The 20,826-nt window shown below is 49.8% G+C and overlaps 1 protein-coding gene across 1 annotated transcript in view; it reads left to right on the top strand.

The window, feature by feature from the left end:
* LOC119400191 (unconventional myosin-XV) overlaps nt 1-20,826 on the top strand; it is a 110,002-nt gene that overhangs the window by 61,570 nt on the left and 27,606 nt on the right. Inside the window, 12 exon segments of the mRNA XM_049417996.1 lie at nt 317-431; nt 1,012-1,086; nt 1,166-1,236; nt 1,438-1,545; nt 2,986-3,427; nt 4,644-4,927; nt 6,292-6,654; nt 7,248-7,554; nt 7,928-8,088; nt 9,505-9,640; nt 18,404-18,632; nt 20,365-20,458. Coding sequence (XP_049273953.1) covers nt 317-431; nt 1,012-1,086; nt 1,166-1,236; nt 1,438-1,545; nt 2,986-3,427; nt 4,644-4,927; nt 6,292-6,654; nt 7,248-7,554; nt 7,928-8,088; nt 9,505-9,640; nt 18,404-18,632; nt 20,365-20,458 — 2,385 coding nt within the window.

The following is a 20,826-nucleotide window of genomic DNA, read 5'->3' as shown; positions in this document are numbered from 1 at the left end:
TGCTCTTCAAATATGCAAGCCTAGAAAAAGTATGCTCGCGTGCATACGTCGTAGAAAACTGCAACAAAAGCATTACAGCCATCAGGGGAACATAAGTAAGCTCCGCCGCAATGCAAAAGTGTTATGCGGTGGAACATAGCAAAGTTCAGAAGGAGCAGCTTTCTCGGGATATAATGTGCCTCCAAAAAAGCGCGTTTTTTTTTTTGTTTTTTCGGTGATTGGTTTCGCGGACCCCCATATGAGAACCACTGCTCTAACCCTTTGACTAGACTCCAATTCCCATTCTCATAATCCTGTCTTTTTTATACTCTTGCAGAATGCCGGCGGTGCGCTGACAATGGGCGCCAACCTGGGTCTTGGTAGTGGACTCGTGTCTCCCCTTATTGGCTTCCAGGCCATGCAGAGCCCTTCAACGGGACCCCTGACAGCTGGTAGGTAGCTCAGCAGTGTGTCTGCCTCATTGTTTTGTCATACCTAGAATTTGCTCGACTATAGGCGCTAGTACACTATATCCTGTACCACGAAACTCGGCGTAGGCCACCGACACAGCTCGATTGCCTTATTAGAACGTTTTTTTGTTTTTGTTTTTTCAGATTAGCCCCAGTGAGAAAATGGCTTGCTGACTGTACTGCTTTTTCGCTCCCGCTCAAATCTGTAACGTAAAGCGTTGCCTCTTCAGACGCTGCCCCCGTATACGGCATCGTATCCTTGAGAAACGTGCTCGCTTTTAACAGAAAACTGCAGCCTGTAGAATTTCGTTCGTAGAATGCACCGTCTTCAGAGAAGGCTCAACCAGAAGCGAACATTTCTAGCCAACGTCGAAACCTGCCTTCGTCGAGGCCTTTGTCGGTAACTCTTCTCGGAGACGAATCTCTTTCTTGAAACATCGGCTCCAGGCACCATGACTTCAATTGTTCACCCATTGCCGACTGCTTCAAACACCATTATCCTCCAGCATTTCATTTAAATGTGGCGTGGTCCTTTCTGCTTCCTTCCGTTTCAATGGTGCAGGAAGCGCAGCCAGTGGGTCAGGTGCTCAGCAGAATGCGGCCTCTCTCTACAACCTGCCCTTGTACAATGTTTCTGGTGAGTTGGCGTAGTTGGATTTCATTCGGGAACATGCAAGATTTGATTCATTGCCGTATTCGTGTCTCTCTATCAACAGGTATGACCGTGCCGATTGTGGACGCGTCTCAACTGATACAGCAGCAGGTTCTGCAGCAGCACATGATGCAGGTTCGAAACCCTTTTTACAATGCATAGCTGCACGTTAATTTCACCTTAGGCAAACGCGGGTTCTTCGTAAGCGAAGCAAAGCTAAAAATTGGGTGTCATATGATCTGTCAGACTTCCGTGAACGGGCGTTGGCGTCAAGTTTAACTAGAGATTTATTCGGGAAAGAAGCTATGTCAAGTTATGTCCTACTTTCTTTTTCAGCTTCAGCAACGAGCATTCCTCGCGAACGCAGTCCAGCAGAACCTGCAAATACAGCAGCAGCTGATGCAGCAGAGTGCCGCACTTCAGCAGCTACTTCAGTCATCTGTGGTAAGCTGGCTCTAGTATTGTAAGGTGTCACGAAAAGAAATATTGAAAATGGTCATGCAGAACCCTCGTACTGTCAGGATGGGTGTAAGATAAGTACTGTTTGGGTCGCGAACTAGTGGTTCACTAAACTTTACTCTCGTTCGACTAACGCGACTAAGCTTTTTCGATGTTTAAGGCTGTTGGCTGCCACGGGCAGGTAGTGGTTGAAGGTGATAACGGAGTTCAAGAGAGATGCTTCCTGGGCAAGTTTGTAAATGGTTATACTAGTATACCTCTAGTATATCATATCATGATAATGAAGCGTACATCAGATGCATGGGTCTGCAGCCCATTTGTAACACCAGTGGGGCGTTCAAGTTCAGTGAAAGCTGAATTGTCAAAGAGCTTAAGTTAATCACACTAAGACTAGATGGCAAGAGAACCTCGAACGACCAAATGGCTTACGCATACACCCGGTGAAGTATAGGCAATGAAAGTTATGTTTGAAAAATGTTGCATAACATTAAATGGCTTCGAAACATTTGAATAAATCGCAGATTCATTTGATTTAGCTAATAAGCTGTACGCCATACGAGAATAAACAGCCTCGCCCATCGGCATGGGCAGAACTCTCCAATGTTCTCAACGCTCTATTGTTCGGGATACAAGCGTTCGTTGAAAGCGTGTCGATGCGTAGGTCAGAACGCGATGAGTCTCTTATTGTTCAGTCAGTCGCAATCAAGCGGAGTTAATGCCTCTCACCTTTCAATAGCGAGCCACGGGCCACTTTCAGTTGGCTTCCAAAGATGCATGGCGCTCGTCGAATGCAAGCTCATGTGAGTGTTTTTGTAAACGTGTACCGGACTATTATATCTAGCGCCATCATCGTCAGCCTATTTACCTCCGCTCCTGGACGAACGCCCCTCCCAATGATCAGTTACGTGTCAGTTTGAACCAAGGAGAAATTCCTGGCAAAGCGAGATGCCATTTATCAGCGGGCTGTGCTGCCTCATTAAGACAACTGAATGACTTATTGCTGGCTACACTCTAAAAAAAGTCATTTGACTCTTTTTTGCTACACATATGACTCTCGCATGTATAGATGAGCACTAACACTTCTTTCCTTCTCGCATGTATAACTCTCCTTAAATACACACGTTGACTCTCTTTTGGAGAGTCATGCATCCCACGCCTCTCAATTAAAGAGCCAACGTGTCTCGCTAAAGAACGTTACACACGTAAGAGTCACATTTATAGCAAAAAAGAGTCAACTGACTTCTTTTTTTCTTAGAGTGTCTAGTTCGCGATTTCTTACAGACACATTGTTTTGCAAGAGCCACTACCATTCAGAGCGGAGGTAACTGCACGTCACAGGCGCCTGTGTCGTGTACCTGTGTGTATTCTGTGTGGCTGTGGTCCTTTACGCTACAATACATGCTTACAATTGCGACTACGACGCAGGTTCCAGCTGCCTCTCCACCTCCCGGCACCGGCGGAGCCGGTGGCCTCCTAGCCCGAGCCGCCAGTGCGGGCGACTCTACCCAACAGCAGCATCAACAACAACTCCTGGGCTCTCCGATGTCCGGTCTCGCTCCTCTGTCACTGTCCATCCCAACTATTGACCCAGCCACGGTCGCGCAGCAGCGACTTCTAGCGCCAGCGGCGACGTCTACAGCAGCGACCGCGGCGCACACGTCGCATGCTGCGGCAGCCTCGGCGGCGGCGACTCGGGCGTCTCCCAGAGACGCTTTCGGTAGCGTTCTCAGCGAACTACGCTTCAAGGCGGACGGTGGTGGCGCCCCCGGTGGCGGACTTTCGTCGGGCGCTCCTCCTCCACCGCCGCCACCTCCGCCACCACCGCCACTTCCGCCAATGTCACCAACCACCATGGCCAAGTACCAGGGTCAGTAGCCTGTCCGTCACTGCTAGTAGTTCATTCTTTAAAGGGGTACTGACACGAAAATTTTCAGTTGTCTTTCTTTGAGCCAAATGACGGGCCAAGCCCACAAGAGCCTAGAAAATGTACTAATAAGCGTGAGTGGCACTGAGCGCGCCCTTAAAAATTAAAAGTTTTCAAAAGCTAGTTTCGGTTCCTACTGTACCCTGACGCAATGGAATGGCATGAGCTTCTTGTCACGTGCTTGCACAAGATATCGTGATGTTTCCGCGACCGCTTCATAGACGGCTATTTTTGAAGGTTTCTTCCTGGCGTCATGAAAATTAGCCATACTGGTGCGTGAGGTCACCAGAATTGATGCTGTACCCTGACGTCGCGCTAGTGCCGATATCAATAAGTGTGCCATGCGAAAATTGACTTTGATATCAAATTAAAATATCATAATTTCCTGAGCTTCACACTTGCTCAGAGCCGTCTCTGTGTACTCGAGATCTGTGGGGCGGAGTAAACTCAGCTACAGAAATTTGTGTGGGTACCCTTTAAGAAGACAGCTATATGCGTTTTCTGGATGCAGTCTCGGTTCTTGAAGAAGCAAAATTGGTAGCGCACCAAATGTCGCGCAGACCTTGGTGGATAACGTGTAGGGCTAAAGAAGCGTCGAGGTCGCATAAGTTGGGTGAAACATTTTGACTAAGCTTTTACGGGCGTCTTTTTTTCCCAAAGTTTTCCAAACCTTTTGCGGTCGATTGATCGTCATTGAGCCTAGTCTAGCGAGTCAGTCCTTCAGCCAGTCAGTCCTTCATCTGTCACTCTGAGTAAAGAACATGGTGTATAACCATGGGACTGCAGAACTTCACGAAGTGTTGCCGGATTACTGTGCCCATGAAATGTAATCAGTCCAGTGTCTGCTTGTCTGTGTTCCAAAAGGCCACCTCCGAGTTGCCTGTTCAGGGTGGCTGCCAAAAAAAAAAAAAAAAAAGCTTTCCTAGCTTTCTGATTAAGATCTCGTCAATCTATAGGGTGCAAGAAGGAACATGGAATATAGCGAAAGCTCGCTAGTATAGACACCAATTGTTTATTTTCTCGAGACCTTATCTTTCTACAGGTATATTTATGACATAGCCACGTACGGGTCTTTGAATTGTTTCGTTACACTGCTCGGGATTCGTTATAAAGAGGTCCTACAATCATAATCTGCATCGGTGCCACATTCACCCTGCAGATGTCTACGGACGAGCCAAGACTGTGCGCATCGGCAAGTGGCGTTGGCCGCCACCTCGCGACGAGTCCGGTAACTGCCTGCCGGGCCAGCCCACGTCGTTCCTTGAGTTCAAGCGGCTTCGGCGTCAGGAACGCGAAGAGCGGCGCGCCGCGGGCCTGCAGGACGACTCCAGCAGCGACGAACTGGACGACCTCGACGACCTGGATGACGAAGACGAGGATCTCGTCGACTTTCCCGAGATACAGGACATGGACGCCAATGGCACCGAGGCCGGCTCGCCCAAGGTAAGCTCATCCAGCTTTGCGGTAGCACATATATACCGTAGCTCCGACACACACACACACACACACACACACACACACACACACACACACACACACACACACACACACACACACACACACACACACACACACACACACACACACACACACACACACACACACACACACACACACACACACACACACACACACACACACACACACACACACACACCTTCGAGATTTCCGTCATGTTTGCATTCTGACATTCTAGCCAATCATCAGTGAGGACGAAGCCGCTTCGTGAGCCAGTCATAGCTGACAATGTGGCGGTATTTAATAGTTTGCAGAATAACACCCCTGTGCAATCACATGGACAGATCTTACACGTGGACAAAAGACGATGGGGCTGTTATATAACAGCTGATAGCCAATACCGGTCGACGTTCGCCATCATATGGCAAACATTACACAACAGACAGCCAAGATTAGTGCTGGCAGCATACGAATAAATGCGGTAACATAATCCGGTGAGAAATTACAATCAGCTGGAATCATCGTACAACGTTACAGAACGCGCGTGAAAGTGGCCTAGGAAAACGTTGTCTTCAATAAATAGTTTTTTGACGCCTCATTTCGAGCACCTGCGTTGCGTGGCAGTTGCACATAGCGGCGTAGCGTTGTGCAAAACCGCGTGGCGTCTTTACGTAGTTGCGTACCGTCAGACAGCTTCAGCTACACTAACCGGCTGCGTAGCGTCAACAGTTTCGTTGTAGAAGCACCGCTAAACATGTGAAAAAAGATCATTTTGAAAACCCGTGCGTCATTCACCTACGCTCTCTCGATGGTCGATCACAAATCATTGTAAAAGAAGTCACCGTAGAAACCATCTCTCAATATCTGTCACAGTCCATGCGTACAACACTGTCGTTGACTTAATAATTGTATATGTATTTCTCTGCACCCACATTCGTATGAACTGCGACTCGACGACAAACTGTCGGCGTTGTGAAAACGCGCTGGCTTGCACGAAGGAAACCCATGAGGAAAAACCATCAGCGTTATGGTTAACGCGCCAGTCGTCTGAATGCGCTTGCTTGTGTGCAGGACATTCTTAAAGGCGTTCATCACCGCCATAATGGGGCATGCGCACGTGGCGTAAGTGGGGAGAGCATCGGTCTTAGACGCAAGAGACCCGATGTTCAAATCCAGCAGTCGGAACGTTTAACGTCTTTATTTTTCTAGCGTATCCGGTGTAAATATGCGCTGCGCTGACGAACCTCGCGTGCATGTGTGTGACGTCACTTGTGGTTGACACCTGACTGGTCTGTCTGTCGGTCGGGGAGTTGCTTAAAGATGGATGTCTAAAACACCACCGCACGCAGTCCGAGTCCGTACGCACTCGCGGCGGAGACGAGGAGCCCATCATCCGGGCCTTCGAGGGCGAGACCCGACCGGGAAGCGTGGGCAAGCTGCGCATCAGCTCCGAGATGAAGGCCAAGCTGGAGCAGCTCACCATGGACCACAGCGTGCGCTCGCGGGCCTCCAGCAGGAGGAGGCGCGAGGACGAGCTGCCCGTAGCACCGACGCCCACCACGCCGCCGGACGACAACCGCAAGCTGCGCGAGGAGCGCAAGCTGGCCCTCGAGCGACAGCTCGGCTGGCAGGACGCCGCCTCGGAGGCCCACTCATTCCGCCTCGACAACCTGGTCAAGGCCAAGATACAGAAGATGGAGAGGAGGTCGCAGGTTCGTGTCACTTTCGCGTTTCTCTTGCCCTGTGTGTGCGTGTCTGATGTATAGCACAAAAGTTCTTTGAGGTATGGTTTTGTCTATTTTATACGGGCACTACCGGCAAAATTTCGCCGTCGGCGTCGCCGTGGTGTTCTAAAAAAGTGCGAGGACGTCGTGACTCGCTCGTGGATGCTAGGGTGAGCCTAGAAGGGTGGTAGCTCGATATGTGTCGCGCCGAATGAATACTGGTTGTCGCGTGAGCAAGAGTGCATTTGGAGGAAAGATGCAAGCGATGGCGCACCTCCTCTAGTACGGCCGTAGCGGCGCATGGTGCCGCTCAGCACATTGGCGGCGCGCGCCTTATTTTCCATGCAATATGGTGGTGGGGTGCAAAGAGTGTGGGGAGCCCTAAGGTGGTATGTGACACGACCTCCAAGACTAGGAGCGTGGTATACTGGAGCACACGAAAGTCACCAGTCCGGAGTCTCCTAGTAACATTACTAGGAGATTCTGTATAAACGTAGTGCGGTACCATTAGAGAGACACGAAGCATCTTACTCTCTCTCCCCCGTAACCTTGGGCTTGGTCTCGTGGTGGCGTACTCGCAGGCCCCTATGCGAGACATGGCGTCCTCGCGACCTCCGCGGGCTTCTGACCGAGCCGGCCTGGGTCCACCGCCTCCGCCGCCTCAGCATCAACAGCAGCAGCAACAGCAGTCGATCCTTCAGCAGCAGCAGCTTCCACCGCGAGGCGGATCTGGTCAGTCGGGTACCTCGTCGGTGGCGGCGTCGAGCAGCGTGTGCATGCCCACTACACCCGTGGTGCCCCGGCACCGAGAGCCACGACACCCGATGGCTCTGCACCCGGAGAAGCTGCTCGAAGGCATGGGCAGCAGCAAGGCCGAGGCCATCGAGTGTGAGTGACCTAGCGGCTGCTACGGCGGGGTATACCCTCATGGTGTGTTACGGGATGTAACATATTGGGGAGCTTTAGAGAGCCGCGACAGAGACGTTTAATTAAAGGAGTCGTCTACAGCATGGGCGGCCAGAAAGACGGAGGCCATCGAGTGTCAGTGGCCAAGTAACTAATAGGCGGTTACCCTTATGGCGTATTACTCCATGTGATATATTGGGGAGTTAGCATCGATCCATCGGGTTGACAACGTAGGCGGAGCGCAATTCGCACCAGACAAATCGCGAAGGAAAGTAATTAAAGTGCGGTCATTGTATTAATGTTGCGAGCTCGATGACGGATGACGACGTTTACCTGAGCCTGATCGCCCTGCCAGTCGAGGACTGTGCAGAGTTCTTGCAGCCCGTGGACGAGGCCCCTCCTCCGGCGCCAGTGGTGCGCGCCAGGGACAACCTGAAGACGCGCCTGTACCCGCCCAGCAGCGCCCCCTACATCACCTACACGAAGGTCGAGTGGAGAATCAGGATACGCAAAGAGGTACATGCACCGTCTGAGTCCCTGTGTCTTCCGTAATTCGAATTCATGGTTTTGTCGCGAGTTCTTTCCTTTTCTTGGTGACGGTCTTCAATAAGTGGCGCAAAAGCGGACAATTAACGGACGAAGAAGGGAACAAAAACAAACAAGCGGTTGCCTTTGTCCCCTTCTTTGCCCGTTATCCTCTCCTGCACTGTATGTTGAAGATGGATTACCAAGTACATCTCAAACTTTGCTTTAAAAATCAATAACGATTCTTTATTACCTTCTTTCAGTCTTTCTTCCTCTGTCGCTTTATCTCTCTCTTCAGTTCTTTCACTTGCCCTCTATAACACCCCTCTCCCCTTCTGCAAAAGGATATGACCTTTTTTTTTACGGTGATCACAATGATCTCTGATGGAATTCAGCTACCGTATCCGCAGACCAGAGGTGCTGAGCTGGAGACTGTCGGATTCCGTCATGTCGTCGCATCCGCTATCTGGTCAACTTTTATTAGGAGCGAAGCTCCTTAGGCCCGCACCACGCCGTCGCCGTCGAAGCTCCCTTCTCTTAAGCATCGCTTGAGCGCTTTGGTTCTAGCGCACCAGAAATTCCAGGTTAAAAGAAATAAGCTCTGTGCACAACTGGTTATAATGGTCGTCTTCACTTTCACCACCTTTATCGTGGGTTGTAAAATGACAACCATCATTCAGCGCACTACGGGCGCTTTGTCGAAGGTAGTAACAGATGCTCTCCCCACCCGGCGCCGGCGCAAAAAGACAATGAAACTCCGCGCGCGGCGTTCCATCGCCGCCGTCGAAGCTCCCCGCTGCATCAATGCCCGCACCCCTCTCCGACCTGTCTCCCTATCGCTGCGCTGCGCGCCGCACACTCAGTCGTTCCCGCCACCGAGCGCAGCAGACGCTCTCCGCACCCGCTCCCCACCCTACCGCCTTCATGAAAGCCAGCAGCGAGATCAGGCGCATAGTCGTTTGCGTCACATTTCTAAGGAGCTTCGCTCATCGGTTGTATTCGTACACGGAACAACTGCTAGTTTTTTTTGGCCCAGAGAGCTACTACGGTATTCCTGATTGGCTTAATATACCGCCATCACAAAATTTCACAATTTGGCGGAATTTCACGGTGTCCGCGGAACAAGGATGCATGTTCTAGAATAGCACCCCAGCATTTGCTGCTGTTGCCAACTATGTGGTTAACATTCGCTAGTATTGGATATATCGTGACTAATTTTGACCCGTGTTCGCAACTGTTAGCTTAACATTAATGTTTGCTAATGTCGGCGAATGTCGGCTCTCAAACGACATAAGAGTAACATCTTTCTTTATTCAATCTTAATCCAATAACTAAGATTGAATGAAGACATACGCTGCAATGCAGTGAGTGAGTTTCCGGCCAACGTTTTCATCGCACCCGACGCAGGTGTTCCAGCCCGGCGAGCAACTACAGGAACCACAGGCCCTGCACCTGGTCTTCTGTCAAGTGGTCGCCGACGCATTCGGCCCGGCCTGCATAAGGCTTCGCGAGGACGAAGCGGCTAGGCTACGAGCGCTATGCGGTGAGAGACAGCGAACTCGAACCTTCTTTAACACGGCTAAACCTCGATATAACGAAGTCGGTCAAAATCGGCGATTTGCTTCGTTATATCGAAACTTCGTTAAAATTGAAATTCGACCCTTTATGCAGAGTAGAGCCGCCGAAGGCTCCCTCTTTAGCAGGAGAGTCGCCGGAAGAATGTTTTGAATAATACGGCAGTGCAACATACTAATTTCAGTAACGCGAAAAGAAAAATCAGTTTTCTTGAACCTGAGATCCTTTGATTACGGCTTGATGCTTTGCCCGGCGAAGAAGCCTTCCTCATAGCAGCCGGGCGTATTGCGTGAACCCGAAAGAAATACAGGTCCAACGCACTGTGATAATATAGTAAGCGTTCGCAATAATGGCGTGCAACTCCACCATATGACCTATGGCCATATCAGGTTTCAATTTATCGCCTCGGTCTTCTGGTACGGCACTGAAACTTCGTTATATTGAAATCAGGGATAGATGCGCTTCGTTGTACTGAGGTTCAAAATACGTGGTGTTCTATGGACATGACGTTCTAAAAAGTGAAATATTTCGTTATAACGGGAATTTCTTTATATTGAAGTCCGTTAGGTCGTATCAGTGTACTCCACTAAAATAGCCTGGAATAGCTAACGGGATGCTTTTGGGGGAGTAGTACGTCTTCTCGATGTAGCGTTACCTCTAGTGAGAGACGTCGGCGCTTTAGTGCATGCTACCACACAGCACAGATGCTGTGTGTTGTTTCATGTTCCATAATATTGGGGCTGTTGCTGGGCTATTCTCAGATTGTTAACCCCTTAACCGTTTTGATATTTTGATAAGTTTACTGCCTAAAATGGTTATTCTTTTAAAAGTTGGTATTGAATATTTCTCTTCCAAAAAGCAAGTTCTTGCCGTTGAAAAAAAATTGAAGCATATATGAAGTCGAGGGCGCTGCGGTCGCCGACGGGAGCAGATGCGTCTCACATCGGCTCCGTCTTTTTCGATGTTCCGCTGGCCAATTTTTCGATGTACGACGATTTCAAGCGCATCATCAGATTTGTGAAGTTGCCCAGCACCGACTGATACCACGTGTCGAGGTGGGAACCGATTTTTGACAATTTTATTGGACATTTTCTGTTCACCCTACTTCGCGCGGAGCTAACCCTGACGAGGAGTAGGGCCCGTAGCCGGCCTACGTGCCCCGCGGACATGGCGGATTCCCGCATGGAAGAGGAGGCTTCCGACGTATACGAGAACAACGAGGAGGATTTCGGCTGGCAAGTGGCTACCGGCCGCCGATCCCGTGCTGGAAAGAAGAGCAGCGACGCGGCCAACGCGACGCCACGAAACTCGCAAGCGTCCGGCGGAGACGCCGTCACCGGTGGAGATGGCGTCTCTGGCGGTGGTACGGGACCCGCCAAAGCCACCGCCGCCGCGATCAAGAATCGTATAGTCAAGGCCTCGAGGATGCCCCAACTGCCCGAGGAGCATCACAAGATTATAATCCGGCCACGAGGAGGACTAAACTTGAGCAAAGTAAGTACCACCGCTATTGGAACTGCAGTGATCGAGGCTTCCGGCCTAACGGCAGAGCAAGCAAGTGAAGACGTGGTGTGCCCCAACTTCACGCAAAATATCGTGGTGGTCAGCACGCCTGAACCAGACCATGCGGCAAGGTACGTGAGAATCAAGTCCTTCAAAATCGTGGAAACAGAGTATGAAGTCAACGCCTACGAGACGGCCCCGCACGCCACTTGCAAAGGCGTGATTAGACGAGTCGACATCAGGGACTCCCAGTCCGTTATTACAAGGAACATCGTGCACGAGCGCAACCCGCTCGCTTTGGCCGCCAAGCGCATCAAGACGTCGGGCTCCGTCATTGTCCTCTTCGACGGACTGAAAGTGCCAAAATTTGTGCGCTACGGACCGACCTTGGTGAGATGCTATCTCTACAGGAAACAATTTGATGTGTGCTTCACTTGTGGTAGGGTAGGACACCGCTCGGACGTGTGCCCCACGCCGGACTCTGTTCAGTGTAGAGGGTGTGGAGCCCTCAACCCGCCAGTGGACCACGTTTGCACGCCCAAGTGCAAGTTCTGCGGAGGAAACCACCCCACCGGAGACAAGGCGTGCAGGCAGCGGTTTCAAATGCCCTATGTGGTACGGGTTCGCCGAAGGGAACGCGGCCGGTCGCGATCGGCCACGAGGGCGCCTGCGGAGACGTCACACCCGACGCCAAGCCTTCAGCAGGGCCCCAGAGGGCGCTCACACTCTCGGAGCCGCGCGAGATCCAGACACCGCTCGTTACCCAGGGAGAAAAGCCGCTCCAAGTCGAGAGGAGCGTCCGTGAGCTTAGAAGATGGAGCACCTGGTGCCAAGCCGACAGCTGGGACTGCCTGGGCCGATAAAGTAAAAGGTACGGTGAGAATCGCCGGTGGCGCTGCCACGCCAGCGGTGACTGAAGACAATGATGCCCGAATAGAACAGTTGATTAAGGAGGTAAACGCGTTACGGAAAGCTAACGAAGAGCTGACCAAACAGGTAGTAGAACTTAAAAAGAAGGCACAGCCGAGCCCTGCCAGGGTAGCAGTAGCCAGGCCAGTAAGTCAAAGCACCGAACCAAGTGAGGGAGATAGCTCCCCCGCCCCGAAAAAGAGAGCAGTAAGCACCGAAATTGACTCGGTTTTCTCAGTCCTCAGCGAGCTGAAAGAGGTAATTAAAGAAATTAGAGAGACGACGGAACGGACTAACTTTAAAGTGGACAAACTGTGGAAATGGAGGTTAACGGCCGAACAGAGATTCAAGAAACTCGAAACCAGGTATGACGACGACGACGAATTCTTGCCTTCAGACTCGGAAAGCGTGAAATCACTCCCCGGAACCTCAGGGGGCGCTCCAAAGAGAACGATCGCTGGTAATAGCAAAATGAACCCGTCCAACAATCATGGATAGCAACCACAGTTTTAGTGTGTGGCAGTGGAATTGTCGCGGATTCCTCAACAAAAAGGCATCGCTGCGCCAATTAATTAGATCGGTGGGGGTTAAACCAAACGTAATTATGCTGCAGGAAACTTTAGCGGACGAAGTCAAGCTAACCGGGTACAAATCGGTATGTAGAGAAAAAAATGGTGGAAGGGGATTGGCAACCCTCGTTGACAAAAAACTACCCTTTATCGAACACGATATCCACCTCGGATTGAGTAAAATCGAGTATACCCTAGTAGAAGTCATTCTTAAAAGGCACAAGGGCAAGGGGCACAGTATCTTCTGCCTAAACATTTACAGCAGTCCCTCCGACAAGAAGCAGAGCTTTAGGGCACTTTTCAACAAGGCACTCGCAATCGCCAAGAGCTCCCCGCTACTAATAGGAGGGGACTTCAATGCCCCTTACCACGCGTGGGGATACACTTGGAATACAAAGAAAGGAGAGGGGTTATGGGACCTTTCCACGTATCTGGGCCTGTGCCTGATCACCGATCCGGCTTTTCCCACCCGCTGTGGCACTTCCACATGCAGGGACTCTACACCTGACCTCACTTTTGTGAACAGCTCGACACAAGCTAGCTGGGAAAACTCGGGCACCGATCTAGGTAGCGACCACTATATCATACACATAGGTATAGGCATGCCGAAACAAGAGACTAGAACGTTTCGGTGCACAGACTGGGACCTTTTTAGGAAAGTTAGGGCAAAGAGACTAGAATCGGAACCGATAGCAGTGGGCAGACAGTCCTACCAGACTTGGGTCAACCAGCTCGGAGAGGACCTCAAGGAAGCCACTAAAGAAATTAAGACCGAAGAAAACATAGAGAGCGTAGACAATAGGCTCGCGCATCTGATCGAAGCCAAACAATCCATTCTCCAAAGATGGAAAACACAAAGACTGAACCGAAGGCTCAGGAAAAAGATAGCGTTGCTAAACAGACAGATCCAGGAGCATTCGAGAACACTCGTGAAACAGCAGTGGGACGAAGCTTGCAACTTGGCAGACGGCAGAATCAAACACGGGGGCAGTTGGAACCTCCTCAAACACCTACTGAACGAGAACGAAACTAAGTCAAACAAGAGAACGGCCATTGCAAAACTAGTACATCAGGTCAGCCAGTACACGACTGAGGAGGTAATCATGAGGCAGCTCGCAGACAAATATCTTCCGCTCAAACAACCGGGCGATAGTGCCGATTGCGTAGAGTACTCGGGAGGACCGTGCGAGGACATGGACCGTGATTTCACCGAGGGTGAGGTACGGGCCGCCCTCCATGGTCTCTTTAGCAGATCGGCAGCCGGACCCGACGGTATTACTAACAAACTCTTAATTAATCTAGATGACGATTCGATCACTTTCTTGACGGATCATTTCACTGAGTTGTGGAGAAAGGGAGAATATCCGGATGAATGGAAGATGGCCAACACCATCCTCATACCCAAACCGGGAAAACCGCTCAATCTGGATAACCTCCGTCCAATCTCACTTACATCGTGCCTAGGTAAAGCTATGGAACACGTTATTCTCAATAGACTCACTAGATACGTCGAGAAAAACGACATCCTCCCGTATAATATGATCGGTTTCCGCCCCGGGCTATCGACTCAGGATGCCATGCTCCTGATCAAACACCAGCTCATACAGGTTAGCCCGGTGCACGCGAGAGCGATTCTGGGTCTAGACGTCGAAAAAGCTTTTGATCGCATAGAGCACAAGGCCATCCTCGAGGTCGTCTCCGAGCTGGGTTTGGGCGAGAGGCTTTTCCGCATAGTCAAGGCGTTCCTCGGCGGTAGGCAAGCGAGCCTCAGACTAGGAGAACTAAAATCTAAGGTGATGAGCCTGGGAAACAGGGGCACCCCTCAAGGAGCCGTGCTCTCACCCATGTTATTTAATCTAGCAATGACCAGAGTCGCGCGACAACTGGAGCAGATAGAAGGTATACGCTTTGTGATATACGCCGATGACATAACCATATGGAGCGCCAACGGTAACGTAGGCCAAACGGAGACTAGACTGCAGGAGAGCATACAGACCGTGGAAAGCACACTAAGTGAAATGGGGCTCAACTGTTCAGCGGCAAAGTCGGAGCTTTTGGTTCTAAAACATCGATGCAGGGGTCGAAGGCCAAAGGACTACGTACCCGGGAAGGAACCCAAGATTATCTTGCGCTGTCACGACGGATCCGCGATCAAGCAGGTCGAAAAGATTAGAGTTTTAGGCTTCCACATAGAAGCGGGAGGCACGAACCTCAGTACCATTCGACACATTTCCAACAAAACGGACCAAGTCCTGAGGTTACTAAGGAGAATTACCAACAGACATAGGGGCCTTGGTGAGGACAGCGTTTTAAGGCTAGTACACGCCTTCGCTTTCTGTCACTTCACCTACGTAGCAGGTCTACTCAAATGGTCTCAGGCGGAGCTGAACAAGCTCAATATTATTATCAGAAAGCTAGTTAAGGTTACCTTAGGTATACCTAACAGCACCTCGAACGAGAAACTCATGAGCCTAGGCGTACATAATACGATGGAAGAGATGGCGGAAGCGCAACAGATGGCGCAGCAGGAAAGACTGACAAAAACGCGCGCGGGTAGGCTTATACTCAAAGCGATCGGGACAGACCCCAATAGATCGAGGACCCCGAAGGAGGCCGAGGTGGAGCTGAGCGCGGAACTTAGAGCCGCAATCAGAACCACCCCTCTCCCAAGAAACATGCACCCGGAGCACAATGTTAGCAGGAGAAAGGCGAGAGCGAAAGCTTTATTGAAAGAAATTGAACAGGTAGGTGAAGAGGCAGCCCTCGTAGACGCCGCCTGGGTCAAAGGCAAAGAGGCCTACACGGCCGTGGTGGTCGACAGCCAGGGCGAGATACGGGACGCCGTCACCCTGTTCACTAAGGAATCAACGGTGGCGGAGCAAGCCGCGATTGCTTTAGCTATCAGGAACCGAAAATGGTCTTACATTTATAGCGATTCCAAATCAGCAATTAAGAGCTTTGACAAGGGCTATGTCGCTGGGACTGCTGTTAAACTTATCGGCAATGTAGAACCTATAGAAACTGAAATCCGATGGTTTCCTGCACATATGGGACAAGTGGATGAGGCTCGGGTCAACCTCAACGAGGTGACGAATGATCTGGCACGAGGACTCGCTTGCCGTGCCGGTCAGAACCGAACCGACGCCCACTACCATTCCGGGGATCATAAAGATAATTTACTAACCTACAACGAGATCACTAAATACTACTACTTGGGGCGTAGACAATTCCCACTGCCACACGTAAAGTTGAACAGGGCTCAGGCAGTCACGCTACGTTTACTGCAAACTGGGACGTACCCCACTCCGTATTTTGTAACAAAAATTCACCCTGAAAGTGAAATTAGAAAAGAATGTGACGCATGCGGTGGCATCATTGAAATCAGACACATGCTGGCGGGCTGTCCCGCGACTCTCGCCAACCCCGAAGAAAAATGGCTTCACTGGCAGAAGATGATCTCCAGCTGTTCGTATCAGGATCAACTACGGGCTGTCCAGAGGGTTCACGATGGCGCCCTAAGGCTCGGCCTAACGGTGCCGACGTGGACGCGGCCCGCCTCGGTCTGAAAAGACCGGGCTTCAGGACTCTTAATAAAGTTTTGTGAATGAATGAATGAATATATGAAGTCAAATTAGGTTAATGACGTTTCTTGTTAATTACTCATGAGAAAAAATTCCGGCTACCTGCCCATAACTAACAATAAAGAACAAAACAATTAGAAGAAGGCTGTTGGAATTTTTCAGCATTCTGAGAACAATTTCATCAATACCACAGTTTTAATCATTATGACAACGACGAAAAGCTTTTCCGCCACGCGGAAGAGCTAGTAATCTCTTCCAAAACAGTTTGCGGACAGTTCGGCAGGGACCAGCTGCGAGTTTTCGAAACGGGGAAGGGGTTAACTAAATGCTCAAGCCAATTTCGTACACCTGTACACGCAACATCGTAAACACTCATAGAGCCAGAGCTTTCACAAAGAGCCTTCAGCTTACCGACACACCGTCCTGATGCCTGCGGTAGACTGTCTGCGAGCAAGCACTAAGCGACACGCTTTCGATAAAGATTCTGCGTTACCTTCTTTCATTCTCACTTCCTTTCTTTCTCTCTCTTTCTCATTACAGTTCTTTCACCTTCCCTTTGTATCCTTTGAATACACGATCTCCTCGCTGCTTAGCCCCCACCCCTTCCTCCCACGCCATCCTAACCTCTTTCTCTTGTATACGCTCCTCTTGTACGCTGCTCTTTCTGTTGTTCACGCTCGTGCGCTTCTGCGCAAACTCGGGAGCCGGCCTTCTTCTTGGCTGTGTCCTAGGCTCTCCGCTTTCTCTACTGTTTGTTTGTTACCCTGCTCATATCAATGTACACTGATGCTGAGGTGTTCTCTACGTGAGACACTGATACGACGGCGTACACTTCTCATCTTTCGAACACAACGTGTTCTGGGCCTCTGCAATACACTTCAACAAAGGGGCACCACGATGAATGTTTTGTGACTTAATCTAACTGCCGTATTCACTCGCTTCCTACCATCATTGGTTAACAAGTGTTGGCTATTGGCAAATGTCGGCTGGGGTTGCAAAACGATGGCTGGTTTCGGTTAAATTACTCTAAATATTGGCTAACTAATCGCTAAGGCTACCTTGTTCTGGCTAAATTGTGGTTAGTGAAGGCTGTGTTGGATAATTACTGTCAAGTGTCGGCTGGTGTTGCTAAGTGATGGCTGGTGGAGGCAACGAGACGGTAAATGTTGTCTAGTGCTAGGCAGTGTTGGCCAACTACGGTCTCATGTTAGGTACTGTTCTAAACGAGATCTCTGGTTCGATCCCGGGTTTCGGCATCAAAAACTGCGTAGACAAAAGATACTGACCTCGTTCGCTGGCGGTTTATTGATGGAACTGTTAAGATGGAGGTGGTTCAAGCCCGCGCTTCATGCGTTCTTCGCCGCTTTTTCAATTTTCGTCACTAACATTAGCTCACTGTTGGCTATTGAGTTCGATGTTTGAGTTTGTTTATTTACCACATACAGTTACGCAGTAAGAGGTTGGGACAGGGGGGGGGGGGGGAAGCTGCAATAAAGAGCTTGCCAATATCTACATCCCCAGGTTCACTGTGGCAACAAGACGGCAAAGGCAAAACACATCTCAAGACAGTGTAAACAATGCACAAGCTATACATTGAAAAAAAAAGTTATACAAAGAGAGAATTATTACTAAGGACATGCTCAACAAAGCATATTCAAAATGGGAGTATTAGAGAGTGTGCGCACAGTTTCAGAAGTAATTTTGAAATTAGCGCATTCGGCAACGAATAACTGAATGCTTGAAAACCATAGTTTGCACGCGCCGCGGAATATACTGGTGCTCATAGTGTCGATTTAGGCGCGTAGAAAGCTTTAGTTGTGGGTTACCCAAATTGCATCCTAAGGTTTCATCTTCTAGCAAATTGCGCAGCAGACGGGACACAAAGAAGGAACGAAAGGGACAGATGAGCGCAGTTTCTTCTTGTGTAGTTCCTTCTTTGTGTCCCATCTGCTGCGCAGTTTGCTAGAAGATGAAACCTTACCAACTCGCCCAGCTTTCGACGTTTGTTGCATCCTAAGGTCGCCCGAGTTTCGCCAAATGGTAATTAGTGTTGGCTAACTTATGGCGTATACGTGCTCTGTTAAAACAGCAGTGTTGTCTTCATCCAATCTCAATTCATTCGTTGAGTGTTCTGCCAAATATTACTCAAGGTCACTCGCTACTGCGCAGACTCGCTGGGAGTGAGTCCCTCTCCAGAAAGCCGAACCCGAGCCCCGGTGCAGGCGCAACGCAGCGTCGTCGAAGCTGCGCGCGACCTGCCCCTCTACTTCAGCCGCATGTTCCCGGCGTCCGGTGGGCGGCAGCTTCCCGACGTCCACCTGGTCGCCGTGGCCCACTCGGGACTTCGACTCGTCAAGCGGGACCCGCCTGGACAACTGCGGGTGCTCGAGACCGTCCGGTAATTCAAGGAGCCTCGATCCACAGAGTTCGCTTACAAATGCGTTAGCAGTAGGAGTATCTTAGTGTTGTGTGACCGCGGTCAAGCTCGTCCTAGGTAGAGGTACGGAGGTGATATACCCGTTTGCGACACAGCGTCCTTATTTGGAGACGCTACTTACTTTTCCCATATCTGAGCACTATGGGCAAGGAAGAGACCACGAGCACTGGACTAATCGTAAATTAAGCATTCTTGTTGCCTAGAGTTCCGTTATATCATTTTTCGTTGAAATATTTTGCTACACGCGATCGCTGTGGCGGACGCATGACCGCGGTTAACGAGACGTTGGAAGTGGGGCGTTTCGGCGGGAACTTCCTTTTTTTTTTACCTTTTTAGGAATGCCCGCTGCCCGCAGATAACTATCGCATCTAATTTGAGTGAGTCTTTGAAGTCGGTTTATGAAGAAATATAGCATGACTGACTGCACAATAATTAGGTAAATATTGATGTCGTAATTACAATTGACTCTTGTAAAATACACTGCAATTCATTCTAACACTTCCACTTTAATATTGGTCTCCACAACCTTGGCATCAAATTATTTCAATTTCACGCATTTATAGACCGTTGATCATAATCCGTGTCGCAAAGAGACACGCGTTATGACATTGTGATATCTAGCCTGACGTAAAGTGCAGATTTAGGTCACGTGTGGAGGCAAGTGAGTGCATTTTAACGCTAAGTTGCTTACCAAGGGGCGACTAAGACCGGAAGTAAGCTCCAGAAGTGATCCTAAGACCTGTAATGGAAAGCGAAAGTGAAGAACTTCCGGATGAGGTGAATTTTGGCTACCCATACCAAAGCGCTGTTCTGGACACTGTCAAATTCCGCCATATTGTCAAATTTCGTAATGGTGGCAGTTTAAGCCAATCACAGAGGCTGTAGCGGCAACGTGGGGCAATCAGAGTTCACAAGATGGCGAATTTTGGACAACATGGCAGAATTCGACTGCCGCTCCGTTTCAAAGGAATAGCGAGGTAAACATAGGGTTTCGTAATAGTACACTAGAGGGAAAACTGGCGCTAGTGTCTATGGGAGCTGCAACGCATGGCGCTTCAGCCAGCATGGGAATGATGGGTAATACACCGATTTGCCCAAGCCTCGTTCTTTCGGCTCCGTGTGCTCTGCAGCCGCTTTGTCGCAAGACGAAGTTCAGCAAATGTTCAGCAATCCTACTTCACCACCTTGACCCTTTTAGGCTGACCAATTCAAATCAGTTCACGAGGTTCACAACGAGCCATTCTGCTATCTGATACAAAAGCCAAAAACGCAACAATAGACAAGCCACAAGTGCTTTAGAAGACGCAAGCACGAACACTATAGGCAATTCCATGTACTACCCATCATTCCCATGGTGGCTGAACGATCGCAGTGCCACAGTTTCCTACAGTAAATATTGTAGGAAACTTTATGCTGGTAAAGACTGCTACCGTAATTGAGAAAACTTTTCCGCGCGAATTGAACGAGGACAAAGAAAACAAAAGAACAAAACTGGCGCCAGAAAGTCCTTTGTCATCGTGTTTTTTGTCCTTGTTCAATATGCGCCGAAAGGTCGCCTCAATTATGAACCAGTACCCAAAACTAGCTCAAAGCAGGACTATTGCAACTTCTCCGGTCACACTGTAGTGCTTGAAAAAGCAACGCTCCCCCCCCCCCTTATTATTATTTTTTTTCTCTCGATCGCGCCTTTCAGATTCGAGGACATTGCCGACGTCAGTGCGGCCAGACCAAGGACGCTCCAGCTGCTTCTCAGGCATGGAGGTTGGATGACGATCTACTCACCCAAGGTATTTGCAAACGCGGACCGCTCAACCATTGCGCTGTGACGTAGTTTGTATAGTCAACAAAAACGTCACACAATTGTGACTTTGTCTGACAATGTCTTCGTTTCCTAAGGGTGAAAGCGGCGCCAATTTTCGAGGTTGAGTTCATATTGCCTTACTCTATACAATACATATTTGATTAATGTAAAGACGGTTCTGAACAGTTCTGAACTTCAAGAAATGCTGACATTTTATCTGGATAACTATGTAAATTTTCGCATGACGGGCCTACAAACATGAGAACCATGTATAGCGACATGATGTCAAGTTACGGTACAAATTTTGGTGACTTCACGAGTTCGCGTTGCCGTATGGCTAGTTGTGATGCTGTC

The sequence above is a fragment of the Rhipicephalus sanguineus genome, chromosome 7, assembly GCF_013339695.2.
Source record: "Rhipicephalus sanguineus isolate Rsan-2018 chromosome 7, BIME_Rsan_1.4, whole genome shotgun sequence".
In the NCBI taxonomy this organism is placed as follows: Eukaryota; Metazoa; Arthropoda; class Arachnida; order Ixodida; family Ixodidae; genus Rhipicephalus; species Rhipicephalus sanguineus.
The sequence above is the reverse complement of the archived record's forward strand: the minus strand, read 5'-3'. Positions and strand labels throughout refer to the sequence as shown.